The 17,162-nt window shown below is 38.4% G+C and overlaps 1 protein-coding gene across 1 annotated transcript in view; it reads left to right on the top strand.

Moving 5' to 3' along the window:
- Window positions 1–129: 129 nt before the first annotated feature.
- tsc22d1 (TSC22 domain family, member 1) overlaps window positions 130–17,162 on the top strand; it is a 43,002-nt gene continuing 25,969 nt past the window's right edge. The window contains exon 1 of the mRNA XM_042730822.1: window positions 130–2,979. Within this exon, the coding sequence (XP_042586756.1) occupies window positions 446–2,979 (2,534 nt within the window). The 5' untranslated portion in view covers window positions 130–445. The remainder of the gene's footprint in view (window positions 2,980–17,162) is intronic.

Below are 17,162 nucleotides of genomic sequence, written 5' to 3'. Positions count from 1 at the left end.
AGCGGAGTGGGAGAGAGACTAACACAGGACTAAAACAAAAGAAAGCACGGGATGGAATAAAGCAGGACAGCGCGGAGTCGCTCGGTTTCTCTCTGTCATCTGACGCCGGCTGAACGACTTTGTTTCGGTTGATTTCGTGCTGTGGTGACTGCGATACAACAATTAAAAAATGCGCCTGGCAGTTTGAACTGTGATGGGGAGAGACTGTGTCGTTGTAAGGGTGGATATATCGATCGTCCCGGCTGTCTGTGTCGACTCCTTCACGTTTAAACTTGTGTGCTGAATTGTTTTGCGAGGATATACGCTTGAAAACAACAGCTGAAGCGAATCCGTGTCAGCTAGCTCGCTAGCGAGTGTTAACTAGCATTGACGTTAGCCTGCTCCTCATGGTGGACATTTAAATACATCTCAAGTGGAATCATCGTGACAGGAAAGTGGTGGTTTTATGTGGAAATTACTCGAGCGGCTTCAAGTTGCTTCCCAAAAAGAGCTTGTTCTCTTGAGCTGCGTTTATAACTTTGTTGGAGACCATCCTCTAGAAATGAATCACCACGACCGATCCGGGGACTCCGGCAGCGCCCGAAAAATGGTTTACCCCATGAGTTTACCGAAACGGGAGAGCAGCAGCAGCTCGGTGGGTTGTTCCTCCACATTGACAACTTCTGGAAGCACCAGCCTTAATAGCAACAACTTGATGTTGGGGGATGATTATTCGTCACCGGTGCTGATTCAGTCTCAAACGCCGGCTGCGTCCTCGCTCGGGCCCCAGAACCCTCCCCAGAGCCTGAATATCCCCGTGCAGGCCGCCCTGTTACCCCAGACTCTGCCCACCACAGTGGCGCAGATGAAGAAGAAGAGCGGCTTTCAGATCACCAGCGTTACTCCCGCTCAGACATCCGTCAGCACCAACAACAGCATCGCGGAGGACACTGAGAGCTGTGACGACTTGGACGAGTCCCACACCGAAGACCTGTCGTCCTCTGAGATCATGGATGTGTCTCTTTCGCGGGCCAACAATGCGGGGGGACCGGGAAGGAGCTCCTCTGAGGAGACGCTGAATAACTTCCATGAGGCGGAGACCCCGGGGGCCGTGTCACCCAACCAGCCACCCATTCTCACCCAAGCACACATGCACGGCTCTATGGTTAACGGGACTGTTCACCATCATCACCATAATCCTGCTTCCTCTGGAAAAGCCCATCCTGCTGGTGGGACGCAGATTGGGATATCTTTGGGTGCCACGGTCACGTCTGCGGTGACCTCAAGTTCTGTTTGCACAGGCCAGAAAATGCCTTCAAATGTGGTAGGATTGATTGAGAGCGCCTCTGTTGGTTCTGTCACCAGTCAGCCTCTGGCTTCTGTTGCCTCAGGAACCGGAATGATCTCTGTGGCTTCAGGTGCCACAGTTAGTACTGGTAAACCTGTAACAAATAATGTTTCTGTGTTAAATTCAGCCAGTGTGCCTGCTGTGGGTGGCAAGAGCACCAACAGTAGCAGTCTAAACTACTCCCCTGCTTTGAATAGTATTAGTAACCAAATTGTAAACTTGACACACATTCCCAGTGGAATAATTGGCATGGGCATCACCGCTGCTACCACTGTTTCCGGTGGTGTTGCTCCAGCAGGTGGAGGGCAGGTGGGTCCAGCTGTCATGGGCCAGCACGCAATGCCTGCTCCCTCGGTCCCGGCGATGAACGCTCAGCCTCAGCAGGCCCAAGTGCCTACTCCTGCCTCCACCAGCTCACGTTTCAGAGTGGTCAAATTGGACTCTACCTCTGAGCCTTTTAAGAAGGGTCGATGGACTTGCACCGAGTATTATGACAAGGAGGCCCCGAACGCGGCGTCCTCTGAAAACGCCCCCAGCACCCGAACAGTGGAAAGCATCCGCCAGTTTGTGCCTGAGAGTGCGGCGTGCCCGGACCGAGAGAGTGTCAGCAGCATGGCTAGCCATTATACTGAAAGCCTGGGCAGCAGAGACACGGGAGGCCCCTGTTTGACCTTCCAGCAGCCCGCTGCTCAAAAGCACGACTACTCGTCTACTCATAACGTGTCTCAGATGCAACCCCAAGACTTAGTTCAGGCGCATCTTAAGACTAATGCGGTTGCTCCGAGCATTCAGCCGCCGGCCAGCATGGGAGGACTGCAGAACACAATCGGGCATTCGACTCATATGCCTAAACTGACATACGCCCAGGCAGCACAATCCCCCCCTGCTCAAGCCCTGCCTGTGGTGACCCAGCAGCAGATGGGCTACCCGCCAACACAGCAGCCGGCTGCACCGTCCCAGGTAGCGCCGGCACACATTAACCCCTTAAACCAAGGAGGCAGCTTGCCACCTGACTTCCCTCAACCCAAGCAGATCATGAACTCTGTGCCACCTGGGTCAACACAGACACTTCCCCACCTGTCTGCCCCCATCCCTCCGGTGGCGGGGAACGGTCAGCTGATTGCAGCTTCGCAGCAGCCCGTAGGGACTGTGCCACCTCCTGCTGCTCAACCCCTTCCGCAAAGGCTCCTGCAGCCACAACAGACACCCGCCCCGCAGATGGTCCAGCTGGTGCAGCCCGCCAGTGCCGGTCTCATACAGCAGACCCAGGGGCAGCAGCTCCCCCCTCAGCCCTCCATGGAGCCGCAGCAGTCACAGCTCAGCAGTCGAGGCCGCGGCACCCAGTTCGTCCCGGCCGTAACCTCCTCAAACGTGCCTCCTAACCTTCAGAGTGAGTCCAGTTTGATCCAGAACGGCTCGAAGGAGCCCGGGTCTGCGGTGAGCACCCTGCCCTCTGTGATGCCCACCCTGCAGGAGGATGCCCAGCTCCTGTTACAGCACCCTGCTCTGCTCACTCAACTCAAGCCTGCCGGTGCTGAAGTTCCCTCCCAGGTCGGCACCTCCCGTGGTCCTGAGGGAAGCGGTGGAGTCAGTGCCTTAACTGCCTCGGCCAGCCTGCTGAAGAGCTTACCTGTGGATGGAGAAGAGGATGGGTAAGTTTCAGAATTTATTTATTTATTTTTTCCAATTCATTTGCTTTTGTAATTACAGCTTGAATAGCTTCATTAAAAATTGCACATGCAGGCAGTGGGTTGTCAGTGGTATGGCTTAATGTAGTGCTATAAACATAAATGGTGCGGTGCATTAAATATCACAGCAGGCCAGCTACAGAAGGAGGCCTATAGGCTTCTACAGCATAGCTAGAAGAGTTTTCTTCATATAACACAAAACTGCAGACTGCTAGACTGTTACTGTGGTATTATAGACAGAAATGTAGAAATCCCAGCCTGCCTTTAAAGACCCCATGAAATCACTTTAGTGTGCAGTGATTATTGTGCTGTTGACATTTCCTTTTGGAACAGGAAGTTAGGGCAGGAGCCAGTAGACTTATGTTTGCTTCACATCCACAAACATGTTTTTTTTTTTTCTAGCTGTTGCTTGTGGTATTAATGGGGGGCTTTGTTATTCAAAAGAACATTTAATTGGGCAAAAAATGTGAGTGCAGGATGAGTCAACATTATTTTTAGTACATTTAGTAAGAAAACTTTAGGATGTTTTAAATGTGTATATCTGTTAAAAGTGACTTGTCATCATTTAAGGGATGCACTAGCAGATAGGTGGCATCTGAGCTAACCCTTTATGGACAAAAAGCTTGAAATAAAAGAAAAATTAGGCATTTTGACACTATATTTAGCTTGCTGCAGGCACTTTTTTTTGAATGGTTATCATTTGTGACATGTTTGCTTCTAGCTGTAAGTCTATTAAGTGCAGAAGAGATCAATGGAGTGTATCTGTTTAAACTCTTCAGTTGTCTCTAATTATTGCAGATACAGCACTATATTCTTTTAGTAGACACTAGCTGATTAACATACCTGAAAATACTTTCTCGTTCTATTCGATAGTCTTTCCAAGTTTTTTAAAGACTCGGAAACTGTAGCTTCAGTGTAGTCCATCTTTCAGAGTTTTCTCACGGCAAGGCCGAGAATGCAACCTAAATATGATTGCTTACATACTGTTAAACATACTGCCAATACTGTGACATATGTTTGAATTTGTCTCGAGCTGTTCAGAAGAAATAGGTGTGTGTGTTTATGCTGTAAAATGTTTATGAGTTGTTCATAAATGAAGTTTCCTGTGCTTGACAGAGCTTGTCTAACAGATGTCCCAGGGATGACGGAGTGCTCTGTAATCTGACACTCCTTCATGAAACAGACAGTTTTGTCACAGTGCACACACATCATTGTGGCACTGCTTGTTTCTTTCCGGTGTTAGTCATAACCTTACTTAAAGGTATCTGTCTGGCTTTACTATGTAACAATGTCACAGACCAGACTGAGACTCTCTGTTCTGGTCAGATCTATATGTGTTAGACATAAAGTAAAATGCAGTCGTCCCAAAACATCAGACCCTTATTAAGATGAATATCACAGTTGTATTACACTTGATGACCTTAAACTGTTGGTCAGCACTTACTGTCAGCCACAGCTAGATAGTCCTTTGTATACCTACAGTATCTGGGCAATATATATACCTCTGTTAGTGATGTAGCTTTCAGTCTTTTGGCGAGATTCAGTGTAGGCTATATTTTGAAATGTATGTATTTGCTCTCAAATAGTAGGCTCTTTTCTATCAGAGCATCACCACTTTAACAAACTCATTAATACTATTAAATGCTATTAAAACGCACTCATGCTCACAAGTTAAATGTTGGGAATGAATTGTGAAAATAGTGTAATGAAACACTCTTCAGGAAACTGAGGATCTGTTTTGGTGTGTGTATTATTGCTGTTCTTTTTGACTGGTCTGATTGTGTTTGGGTGAGGGACAGTAGAGAGCCAGCCATTTCAAATATAACACAGACTTTCGCTCCTCAGCGAGCAAACAATCTAATTTCAACCTGTTTTATTTCTTTGTTGTGAAAGGCTATCAGCTGGTGCTGTTTTGGTGTAGCGCGTGAGGCCACTCATACAAGATGAGATCATCCCGTTTTGCTCTTGCTCAATAGCAGATTAAGTCAGCGCAAATAATTTTAATCTGTTTTGTTGCCATTCTTGGGTCACGGTGTTGACTAGCAGCCTCGTATAGAAAGATTATCATCTCACATTTGCTTTTTTTCAATGTAATCTGCTCTTGGCAGTGATAAAAGCCACACATGAGAATCTCAATGAATCACTCATTGTGTAGAGATCAAGTAGATTATCTCTCCAATTAATGACCCTGTGGAGTGGGAGAGGAGAGGAAATGCTTTCACTCGTCCAGATCGGACCAGAGCAGATAAATGGCAGAACTTAAAGCGGCAGTACATGTGTGCTTTCTCTCTGGGTCTCTCAGTGAGATTCATTTTCACTGCTCTCCCCATCTCTATTACAGGGATAAATTAGCCAGAAATGAAAATTATCCTCATGTACTCATCCTTTTATATGTTTTTTTCAAGAGATGTTAGCCATAATGTAAGAGCTGCTCTTTTTCATACATTGTTGATGGTACTGTCAAGCTCCAAAAAGGGAAAAAAGCATCATGAAAGTGTTAATTTGGTGCTATGGTCTGAGTCTTCTGAAGCCATACAATAACTATATTTTATAAAAGACTTGAAATTTTAGACTTTTACTGAAATACTCGTGAGAACATATTTGCCCTCAGTGATGCCACACCTTGGGATGAGTTGCACATTACAAATGAATTAGCTAGTTTTTGCTAAGTTGAACAAAAATGCATTTTTTAGGGCCCTATGAATTATGAAATCCTTCTTTCCCTAAATTATTTTAAATATATTTTTTTTAATTTTTGGATTCTGTCTTAAAAGTTTTAGTGTGCGCATGATTTTTTTTTTTTTTTTTTTTTAATCAAATTAAGCCATAAGATGCTCACGAAGAGACTCTCAGAGCAGTGTAGACTTGTCCTACAAGTTAGTCATTTGTTTTTTCTCTAAGACTTTAAGATTTTCAAAATTTAGTTAGATAAATACCTAGATTGATTTAAGTTGAATCCAAAAAGAAAAACAAACCAGACTGATTACACTTTGGCTAACTGCTAGTTGCTCAGACTAGTTCTTAAGACACTGTCTTAACATAGAGGCTGAGTTTATGCAGCTGAAGATGAAATTTAGTGAGACAGCAGATGCTGAAAACACCACAAGCATCGCACGCACTTCAGTATGTGTGTAGTAGACAAAACAGCATGGAGACATGCAGATGTCACATGTCTTCAATATGGTTCAATCCCTACTTTTTACTAATTCATCCAAAATGTTCAAAATTATGTGAATTTATTTTGTAAAATAATGTATTACACATTGGGTTTTCTGCATTATGGAAATCATAGGGCCCTAATAAAGATTTTCTTCAACTGTCTTTACATTAAGCCGTTGTATGGCTTCCAAAAAACTTGAAATATAGAGCATTAGCTGTATGGACCATGTTTATATTTTTATTTTATTTATTTATGTTGTAACTTGATATAAATAAACTTTTCCGAGCTGCTCAGACATTTTGGCTAGCATCTCTCTTTGTTTTTCCCGGATGAGTAACAGTAATACGGGTTGGAATGACATGAAGGGGTGAGTAAATGATAAAATGTTCATTTTTGGACAAACTTTCCCTTTAATGTGGTTTTTAGCTGCATCATTATCAAACATCAGAGGGGTCATTCTGCATCTGTAATCCAAGACGAGATCCTGTACTTTGAAGTCTTTTTTAGACCAGAGAAGGCTTTGTGCGCACGTCTCTCTTTTAGGATGATGTCATTTGGATGAGAACCTGTCCTTCCAAACCTGAGAGCAGAGAGTACAGCAAAGTACTTTAGGGACTGAAAGCTAATAGGGGCAGAGACCTCATGAGCTCAGCTGAACTGGTTTCTCAAACACATTCACAACAGGCATTTGCGCTGGTCTCAACTCTTTTCAGGTTTGAAATCTGCTGCCTTTCATATTCTTTCCCAGACGCGACAACATATGATCCTCCAACGCTTTGCTACTTCCTGCATCTCCTAATTGGCGTTGTTTTTCTCTGGTAAATCTCTAATCTGGAGACACTAGGCTGATTTTGTTTATTGAAGTTAACATTGTAGTTATGAAAAGTGCAAAGTCACATCTGGTGGAAATGTTGTGTCGAGTGTTTCTTTAACCATGTTCTGCTCTGCTCTGTTCATTTGTCCAGACAGAGTCTCATCTGGACAGCTGCTACGCAACACATTCACATGTAAACATTTCATTATTTTGAGCGTACGGGAAAGTGCCATGGCGCAGGAACACGTTTTATTACTTATAAAGCATATTTGCCAAGTGGGTATTTTCAACTGGCCCATTTAGCCAGCCCTATTTAAGTGCTCTCAGAACAGCAGGACTGAGACCAAGCAAAACAACACCATGGCTGTTACATTGTCATGTTTTAATGGACAATTAACAACCTTCTTTGATCTGCTGGGTATAATGATTGCAGTGAATTTTATTTTCATTGCTTTAATAATGTTTGCTCAGCAGTGAGAGGAATTATTCGTTTGCATTCATAGATCGCTGGGGATGGGTATTGTTTTATTCTTCTCGTCAGTAGATCTTTTTTTTTTATTTTTTAAATGCATGAGGTATTTGCATAACCAAGCCTCTGCCTCAGTGTGTTTCATTGTGTCCATGTTTGTTTGCTCTTTTATCGTCCAAAATTATTTGGAAATGTACGGAATTAGTGTAAAAGAGAAAGAGCGTATGCTTATTGCACAGATGTTGTATTATCTATCTTCCAAACTCCAGTTTTCTCATTTTCTGACACATAATGATAAAGATGCATGCTTTTTACTTTAAGGTCAATCCTGTGCTGTCTGATTAACATGCCTAGAGAAATCCAGATAGCTGCTCTGAAATTAAACCGGTCCCCAGCCCAAGTCGTTATTCATGCCTGAGCTACAGCCTGTAGAAAGTTTGATCCCTTCCTATTTTGGCTTTCTAAGAGCAGGCGGCACGTGAGTCAGCAGAGTTGGAAAGCTGCCTCTCGCTGTGGTTTCAGACCGGGGCAGGAAATCTCGCGTGCAACCTTGAGCATGTGCCCAGGCCGCGCTCTTGCTCTGTTAAACATGTACAATGAGATTTCCTCTTCTTGTATCACCAGGCTGGACGGAGTGAAATGAGGTCACCGTGGAAAACATGGCGGCTGCTGCACACAACATGTTTAATTGGACAGCTTCTAATTTAAATAGGATTTATTCTTCTGGGATGAATGCAGAACTGTCTTTTCAGCTGACATTTATTTGATTGTTTTTATAGTGCTTAACAAACTTTTACAGACTGTATAATAGCCTGTCAGGTGAACGATTGATGATCTTTGACAGTGGGAATTTTTTCCCACCCAGCACCTTGCTCGATCCCTGAGGGATTGCTCCATCTGTGCAAAGTATCTTATCTTCACTTCCACCCCATCCCTGCCATAAACACCATGTGTGCCATGGATTATCTGCCAGTCAAGTTCTCCCCGCTGCACAATTCTTAACTCCTAATACTAGATAACAAGCACACAGCTTGGGCTGGTGCTCAAATTAATCGCTGCTGCAATCCACAGCCACCTAGATCAGTGCAGATCATCCATCATTTAAATGCCATATGATTTTCGCGATTAGGTTAATGTGGACTGAATCGTGGAATCCAGTCATAAAATGGAATTTACAGTATATCCTGGAATGTCATGGAATTTATTTTTTTAAATTTTGCATCATCGACTAGGGTCTGTGCATGTTAAAGTGCAAAAAGACTGCTATTTAATTATGAAGTCTGCATGTTCTGTGCCTGTGTGTAAGCAGTGCAGTTCTGAATCATGCGTGATGCATCTGCAATCTCACTCTATGAGGACAAACTTCATCTCCAGAGCTGCTCTGAGAGTCACTTCACCAGTATTTCATCATTTCTTTTTGATAAAACTATTGCAGATGTACAAAGAATCTTCACACCAGCCTGTCAAAATAAAAGTTTGGTTTAACTTGCAATTGTGGCAAACATATTACTAATGCTCAGTAGAATGTACTTCTCAAAAAAAAAAAAAAAAAAAAAATTATATATATATATATATATATATATATATATATATATATATATATATATATATATATATATATATATATATATATATATATATATATATATATGTGTATGTATATATAATTATTGCCATCAAACAATTAATCGCATCCAAAATATGTTTTTGTTTACAAGTGTGTATACTGTGCATATTTATGTATATATAAATACAAACATGTATATATTTATGAAAATCTTGTTTATTTATTAAATATATTTATATGTAATATAAAATATAGGTACGTATATAAATGTATATACAGTACATGTAAATATTTCCAAAATATATATTGTATGTGTGTATTTATATATACATAATAAATATGCACAGTGCACAAACAAATATTATGTAAACAAAAACTTTTATTTTTGATGATTAATCGCGATTAATTGTTTGACAGCACTATTGTTAATATAATTAATTAAATTAAAACTTTATTTGTAAGGATTGTCAAACGTTTTCTTCCATGTTTTCATTTTAACAGTAAGCCTATGTTGTGCAGCAACAAATAATAAAAAATTAAAGTAAAATAAAAAATCTTTTCATTTGATTTATGTTTTAAAAGATTAAGTTAATGTTTTATGCCTTCATTTGGTTACCACAGTTTTTGGTAATAAATTTGTTTTAAAATCATAAATCCAGAAAAATTAAAACTGACAACACATGATTTCTGGAAAAAAATAATAAAACGCATTATTGTAAAAATTTAAATAAATTAAATTGTTAAAGTTTTATGAATTCAGTTGAAAAGACATGCTTTTTGATTATTAAAATTAAACCATTGAAATGTAATACACAACAATTAAAACCAAAAAACATGAAACCTGGGGAAAATAAAACAGAATTTGAGTTTTTGTTAAACTTTTAATAAATTAAATTGTAGAAGTTTCATAATTTGAATTAATTGAATACATTTTCGATTTAATCATTTAAATGGAATTTAGGAAAAAATTAAATGGACTTCTTAGTGCTCTGATATATGCGAGTGTGAACCTTGTTGCAGTCTCTATTTAACGCAGTCCCCTCCGATGGTAAAGTATGCTTTGGTTACGATAGGGTTTATCGTTGTTCTGCCAACACTTTGTCCAAAGTAATCCCTCTCTCTTATGCGAGGAGGCTAAATGAGTGCCGGGCTCTGTAGTTAGCATACAGCGTGCTGCTGTGTGCCATTAGCACTGAGTCATTGTTTCAGCCACACTGCCAGTGTCGCCTGGCCGCCGGCCATCTCGCTCTTTCTGTGCAGACCCCCGAGCGCTCGCCCATCCCTGTCCTTTGCGCCGGTCTGCCCGCTTGTCTGAGCTGCCACCGAACTGCTATAGCAACCGGCAGCCTTAAAACCCCTAGCATAGCCCTTCCAGAGCCAATTGTGTCTTCATCGCTCTCGCACTGGCTCTGGAGAAGCTGCTCTCATTCAGCAGGGGCTACGAGTTCCCATTTTAAAAACAACGCCACGCTTCTTTGTGCTGGAAATCAGAATAAAAGGACTTTAGAATTATTGTTTGCTTAGCAGTTTGAGGATTAGCCGCGGAATACATGCAAATTTATGCCTAGCCTTGGTTTGGTGTCTGGCAGAATGGCAGTGCAGTGCTCTGTCATGGTGGTTTTCAAGGAAGCATGAATAAAGAACAGATCCCTACAGAGGATTCTGGGTTCTTTCTCATCCGGGGCTCTTTTGGGCTATGTTGGTTCCAGGACTGAATCATTATTAACATCTTTGCTTTGTGCAATACCTGTATAAATAATATATTTATTACTTCGACAGATAACAGATAAACAATGAAATTTGGGCAGTCAGTAGATTTAACAGTTCAATGTCAATAAGTCATTGTCAATTTTAATTTTATTTACATTTTAAAATGTCCTTGAAAATGAAAATTCCAAAAGAAAGGTTAATTTAAGAAACAGAATCTTAAATCATATTCAGATATCTTAAATATGATTTGAGTAAAAAAAAAAAGGCAAAAAGATGCATATTTATGGCACCAGGTAGGTATGTACAATGCAATTATTTTGATATAGGGAAACAAGATGCGTTTCTAGTTTCAACACTATTTGTTCTTCAGACCTACCTCTTTAAAAAAACAAACAAAAAAAGAATCCACTGGATGCAAAGTGACCCACATTTGGTTTTTGACCACTGAAAATGTGTACAATTTAACAGTTTACTCTTGGAGCCATATAGGCCATGTTCACATAGCAGCAGAATACGGTTGTCAGTCCTGTATTTGAGTCGTTAATACGGTTACGTTCACACACAGTATGGTTATTTACGGGGATGACAACCACATTCTGTAGTAGGCCTGCACAATTAATCGAATGCGATTGTCATGCACATCTTGTCAGTAAAGCCGGTTCTGTGATTAGTACTAAATCTCCATCACCTGCTTTCAGATGGAGCAGCCTTTACTACACCGAGCGTAGTTGACAAAAAAATCACACTGAAAACACTGACAAAAAAATTGCGACGATATAAACGTACGATTATGAAATCGAAGAAATCGTTCGCAATAATGACAGCTGTTTGCGTAGCTTGTCAGTGAACTACGGCTTTGTGTAGTAAATGCTGCTCCATCTGAAAGCACGTGAAAATACCACATTTAATAACATGCTTTTACTCCAAACTCACTTCATAACGTTTACTTTGGTCACTGTCACTATGGTTACTAGTAAGGAATACGGGCTTCACTCCCATTGCACGTTCATACAGACAGTATTCCAAACGCAACTGTAAGCTGCTGTGTGAACGGGACATTTCGAGACTCACACCTGTAAGTAAATGCGGTTGTCAATCCCAAAAACTGACCGTGTGAACGTAGCCATAGAGATTTCAGTATCTCTGGAACCGAACCATACAGGGCCTTAAAAATGAAGATGCCAAAAAGGAAAGTTTAAGACCCAAAATCTAAAAGGACATTAAGATCTTTAAGAGTTACAGGCATGCAAACTTGGAGAAAAAGACATTTATGAAAGGTCACCACTGGTGTATAATACAAAAAGATTGCTGAATTCAACAGATTTTACTAGTAGATCTACTAATCTCTGTGTAAAAATAATATAATGATACTGCCAAGACATTTTTACCTCCCTCTACAAAATAGTGAATTACTCTGTACATATACATCTGTGAAATTTAATATTGGCTTTAATCACTATAGATGTTTATCTTTGTTCAGAATAAATATTGACAAAATCAACAATTTGAGCCGGGGACCTTTAGTTGAGTTGACACGGAATGACCCAATAAATCAGTGCCAGTTTGCATTTAATGCCTTTTTAAAAAAATATTTAATTTAGTTTGTTTCCCTTTTTTTTAAAAAGAAAAAACAAAACAGGTAAGTCTTGGATATTCCCATTCATTTGGATGACTAAAAAAGTATGAAAATGTAAATATCAGTACTTCCTGTAAAATGCAGTTTTTGCAGGAGCTGTTTTTGTTGCGCTCTTAACATTTGTTAAAATATTTATTCCATACTTGAGGTTGTATATTTATAAAAAGTGCAAATGACTTTGCTTCGACCATCTGGATTTTATTTATAGATCTGTTAGAATGTCTAATTTGATAGATGTAGTAATAGTAATATAGTGACTTTCACACATCAGTGCATTAACTTCACATGACCGTAACTACATGATACTTTAACACAACTGATAAAACTATGGTATTGTACCATGGGGCCTTTTATTGTTTTATATTTATTTTTACGCACTGCTTGACTGCACAAACAGAGTATGTTTTCTCTCTCTGTCTCATGCACGGTGCAGTTACCCCAGGAGTCAGCAGTGTGTTTATATTCGTACAGTGTGGGGTGAATTGATGGGCAGTGCCACTGTTTGAAACGGTAACCATGAGCTTGTGTTCTCACACAGCCTCCTGCCACACTGTCCCATGGGTCCTGTGGCCATCTGTATTTGCAGTGCCGTCTCAAACAGGGACTTTCCAGGAACGGCCCCTTTTAACAAATCAGGCCCTGTCCTTGTTTTCTGGCTAGTGGGAAGCTGTCCTTCATGCCATGTAGTCTGGACTTTTTTGGATGCCTTATTCTAGGTGTAAGATAAACAGCAATGGTTCAAAAACAGAACAGAGTAGGACTTATTCCAGACGACTGGAAGTTTGTACCCACTGTCTTCCATGTGATGCATATGCAAACATAATGTGGTTGTGGCAGAGTCGTGGTTAGCCTCCTCGTAGCATCCTCCGCAGGCCTGATTTTCCTGTTGGATTGTGGCCGGGAAATAAAAGAATAAATGTAACAAAGTGGCATATATGACAGCTAAGCTGAAATCTGTACTAAGAGAGTTGACTTTAAAGAGTATAGACAGAATTGTAGAGGGATCTCTGATTATCTTTCCAGTATCACTGATAAACACATGATTTTCATTTTACGTTCGTCTAGCTATCAGTGAAATGTCAGATCAGATCTCATTCCTCTCTGATGGCCGCAGATGACTGGGGTTTCTGCCGTGGCTTGTTTTGAATGCGCAGTGCCAGAAGCTCCCTGACAGCGCTGGGTTTGGCTCTCGTAAATTAGAGCCATGTCCCCTCAGGCAACCCACCCACATGCATCAAGAATCCTGCCTTTTCACTTACTGCAAACCTGAAACACTGTGCACAGAGCCTTTATTAGAGCAGACGCAAACATTACAAACTTCTGAAGGAGTCTTGTATAGCATTCAGACCGTGTCTGCGGCAGACTTCAGGCTGTCTGCACTGGAAGCTGTCCAACACTTCAAGAGTGCTAACTAACAACAGACCAGTCAGCTAGACTTGAGCAACATTGACGTTAAAACTAGATTTTTTTCATGTTTTGGTGGTTGCTAGAGTGTTATGGGTGGTTACTTGGAGTCAAGTCAAAAGAGCTGAACCCCAAGTCTTTTTTTTAAGACTCTACAACTCCATAATATTTATTTGTTGTTTAAATTAGTTTTTGAATCAATTTGTATTTATTTTTAATTGATAAGTTATTTTTTGTATTTATATTTAGTTATTTAATATTAAATATTTTTCATTTGCTCTTTTAATTAGTTTAAAAAACATTGATTTAATAATTTTGAGATAAATAAAATATTAACTTTTATATACATGTTATTTTGTATATATTATATTTCTTTTTTAATTCTATTCATTTCTATTTCGTTATTTATATTTATACATTTCTCTTTTTATATTTTTCTCCTTTTTATTTCCATATTTCTGTTTAGTTAAAGATTTTTTCTTTCTTTTTTGTATTTCTTTTGTATTTATATTTTTACTGTATTTCTAATTAGTTCTTAAAAAAATTCTTAATGCTTTATTTCCTATTTGGATCATTTTTAAATATTTTTTTTTAAATTTATACATAAATATAAAGTATAACATTTATATACATTATATTATTTAAATATTTTTTGTTTTATTTACTTTATATGCATTCCTGTTTATTTATATTTATACATTTCTTGTTTTTCTCCTTTTTATTTCCATTTCCATGTAGTTAAATCTTTTTTTATATATATTTCTCGTTTTTTTTCTTTTTCTTTATATATATATATATATATATATATATATATATATATATATATATATATATATATATATATATATAGATATATAGATATATAGATATTAGATATTTTATATTTTTATTTTTTTATTTCTATGTATTTCTGTTTAATTATAAAATACATTTTTCTTGCTGCTTTAATTTCTTATTTGAATTTTTATAATTTAAAAAATATGATATATAATAAATATAAAAAATATAAACTTTTATATAAATTTTATTATTCTATTATATATATTTTTGTATATTTATTTATTTTATATTTTATTTTTATGCATTTCTGTTTAGCTATTTAATCGATAAAGTATTGATTTATTATTGATTTATTATTAAAGCATTTCATTTATTGAAGGAGAGTGTTACATTTTCTGCCAGGAAAAGAAGTAAGAAAAAGAAACATTTGCATGGGTTTGCATGAAATGATTTCTCATCTGATGTAGATGCTGCATTATACAGTTGCTTTATTGTTGCTGTGTGTTTTGTAGTGTGTGGTACCACACAGGTGGAGCTGATACAGAGATTACTCCTCTTTGTATTAGAATCTGTCATCATGGGCTTTTTGGTGTTGACTGTTGGCTTCTGAAGCTCTTAATGGCTGAGGTTATCATCTAGGCTGTGCTGAAGCTGATGCTTTGAATTACTGGTTAAATTGCAGAGAGTATTTTAAGCCGTCAGTGTTGAAATAGGCTCAGTGAGTGGATGTGTACAGGCATATCAGGTAGGCTGTGTGTGTTAATCACAGTGAATGGGAGTGTGTTGGCAGTGAATGGCATCCTTTCAAAATGTGCTCCACAGTGTCAAACTGTCTTTGCGCACAGATCTTGTTAAAGATCGGCTGCATCTCACTCAGAATGAGGTTCGCTCTGGTCTCGTCTTAACAGTGTGATCCAGCGCTGCTTTGGAGTTGAAACCAAGTCTAGATCTAGTCTAGCAGCTGGTTATGAATGTCTGACTACTTCGGTTTATGCTTTTTTTTTTTCTAATGTGCTGTCCGACGTAAATTGGGTTTTGAGTTGATTTGTTGAAGTGTGTACAGCTTTCTCAGGGGAGCATGAACGCAAAGAAGGCACGGATCCAGTGACAGCCATGCAGTATTGATGGAGAACTTTCCTTTAGGCCCTCACACAGGCCTTTCATTCACAGAGTAATGCGAGAGTGTGTGTGAATAAGAGAGAGTGAGCTGGACGCATACACACGTGATGTGGTCTGCTCTCACATTTCCCTCACTTGTGTTTCCTCACTCTGTGTGCTACTTGTGACATACACACAGTCACAATGCACTTCCATTTACCATTAAATAAGCTCATTTTAATGTGCTTTACATTAAAGCGTCAGTTCCTTCCTCATCGGCCCTTCGGGTGAAGCAGGCTTGTGATTTAAGCCCACAGTCTTGCGAGTCAGCATGTAGGTGCTGCTGGATGTTTTAATGACTGTGTAGATGGCTTTTGGCCCCAGTGACTGATCGACCCCTGTGGCTGTTGTGATGAATCACCATGTCCTCAGCTGTCGTGGTCTGTGAGGAGGCATTTATTTTAATGCTTTACTGCACTTGGCAGTTATATAGGTTTTAGTTTTCCTATACGTTTCTATTCTGGCACTATTTTTAGCAGTTGTTGAAACGTATGCAACCAAGACAGGGGTGCTCAAATGTCCAGTGAAGTATAAAATTATATTTATAATACTATAATATAATAAAAAATAGGTAAATCTGTACTTTATTTACGTATAATTTTTTTTAAATGAATCATTTTTTTTTAACTTTTTTATTTTTTTATTTTTGACATTTGAATTTTTATAAAAAAAAATGCAATCAGCAATAATTGAAGTAAACTCGTCTTTGAAAATAATTTAAAAGTAAAACAAATTCATTTCTGACACTGACTTAAACAGAGACCTATGAAATCCATGTTATTTCTTCACAAAATCAGGTTTCTTTATTTTTTCCAAAATCTTTTTTTTTTTATTCAATTTTTTTTTTTGACATTTCTGCACTCTAAGTGGTTAAATTAAAATTTAGTAATCAAAAATCATGTCTAATTAAATGAAACCTATGCAATTTATCAACAATATATTAAGATTTTAACAAAAATAAAAAAATTAAGGCCCTATGAAATAATCTTTTTTTTCTTATTGTTTTACATTTACCAGATTTCATTTTAATGGCTAAATTATTTTATTTTTTTTTTACAATCAAAAGCATGTCAAATTGAATCTTTTGCAATTTATCAACAATATATTAAAATTAACAAAAAAATAATAATAATAAAAAAATAATAATCAAGGCCCTATGAAATACATTTAATTTCTTTTTCTTATTTTTTTACATTTACCAGATTCAATTTTAATGGTTCAATTGTTTGTTTTTTTAACAATCAAAAAGCATGTTTAATTAATTAAATTAATAAAATCGATTTAATATATTGGTGTCATTATTACATTATTTAAAAAAAGTTTTTGTCAGAAATTCTGTTGGGTACCTTAATTTTTCTATTCAAGGCATAAATAAATGTATTTAAATAAATTAAACAATTGAACATGATTGGTATCATTGTTATTATTATAACAGTAAGACAATTTTAC

Source organism: Cyprinus carpio, chromosome B9, assembly GCF_018340385.1.
Source record: "Cyprinus carpio isolate SPL01 chromosome B9, ASM1834038v1, whole genome shotgun sequence".
Classification (NCBI taxonomy): Eukaryota; Metazoa; Chordata; class Actinopteri; order Cypriniformes; family Cyprinidae; genus Cyprinus; species Cyprinus carpio.
Note: the sequence above shows the minus strand (reverse complement) of the source record. Positions and strands in the feature narration are given on the sequence as shown.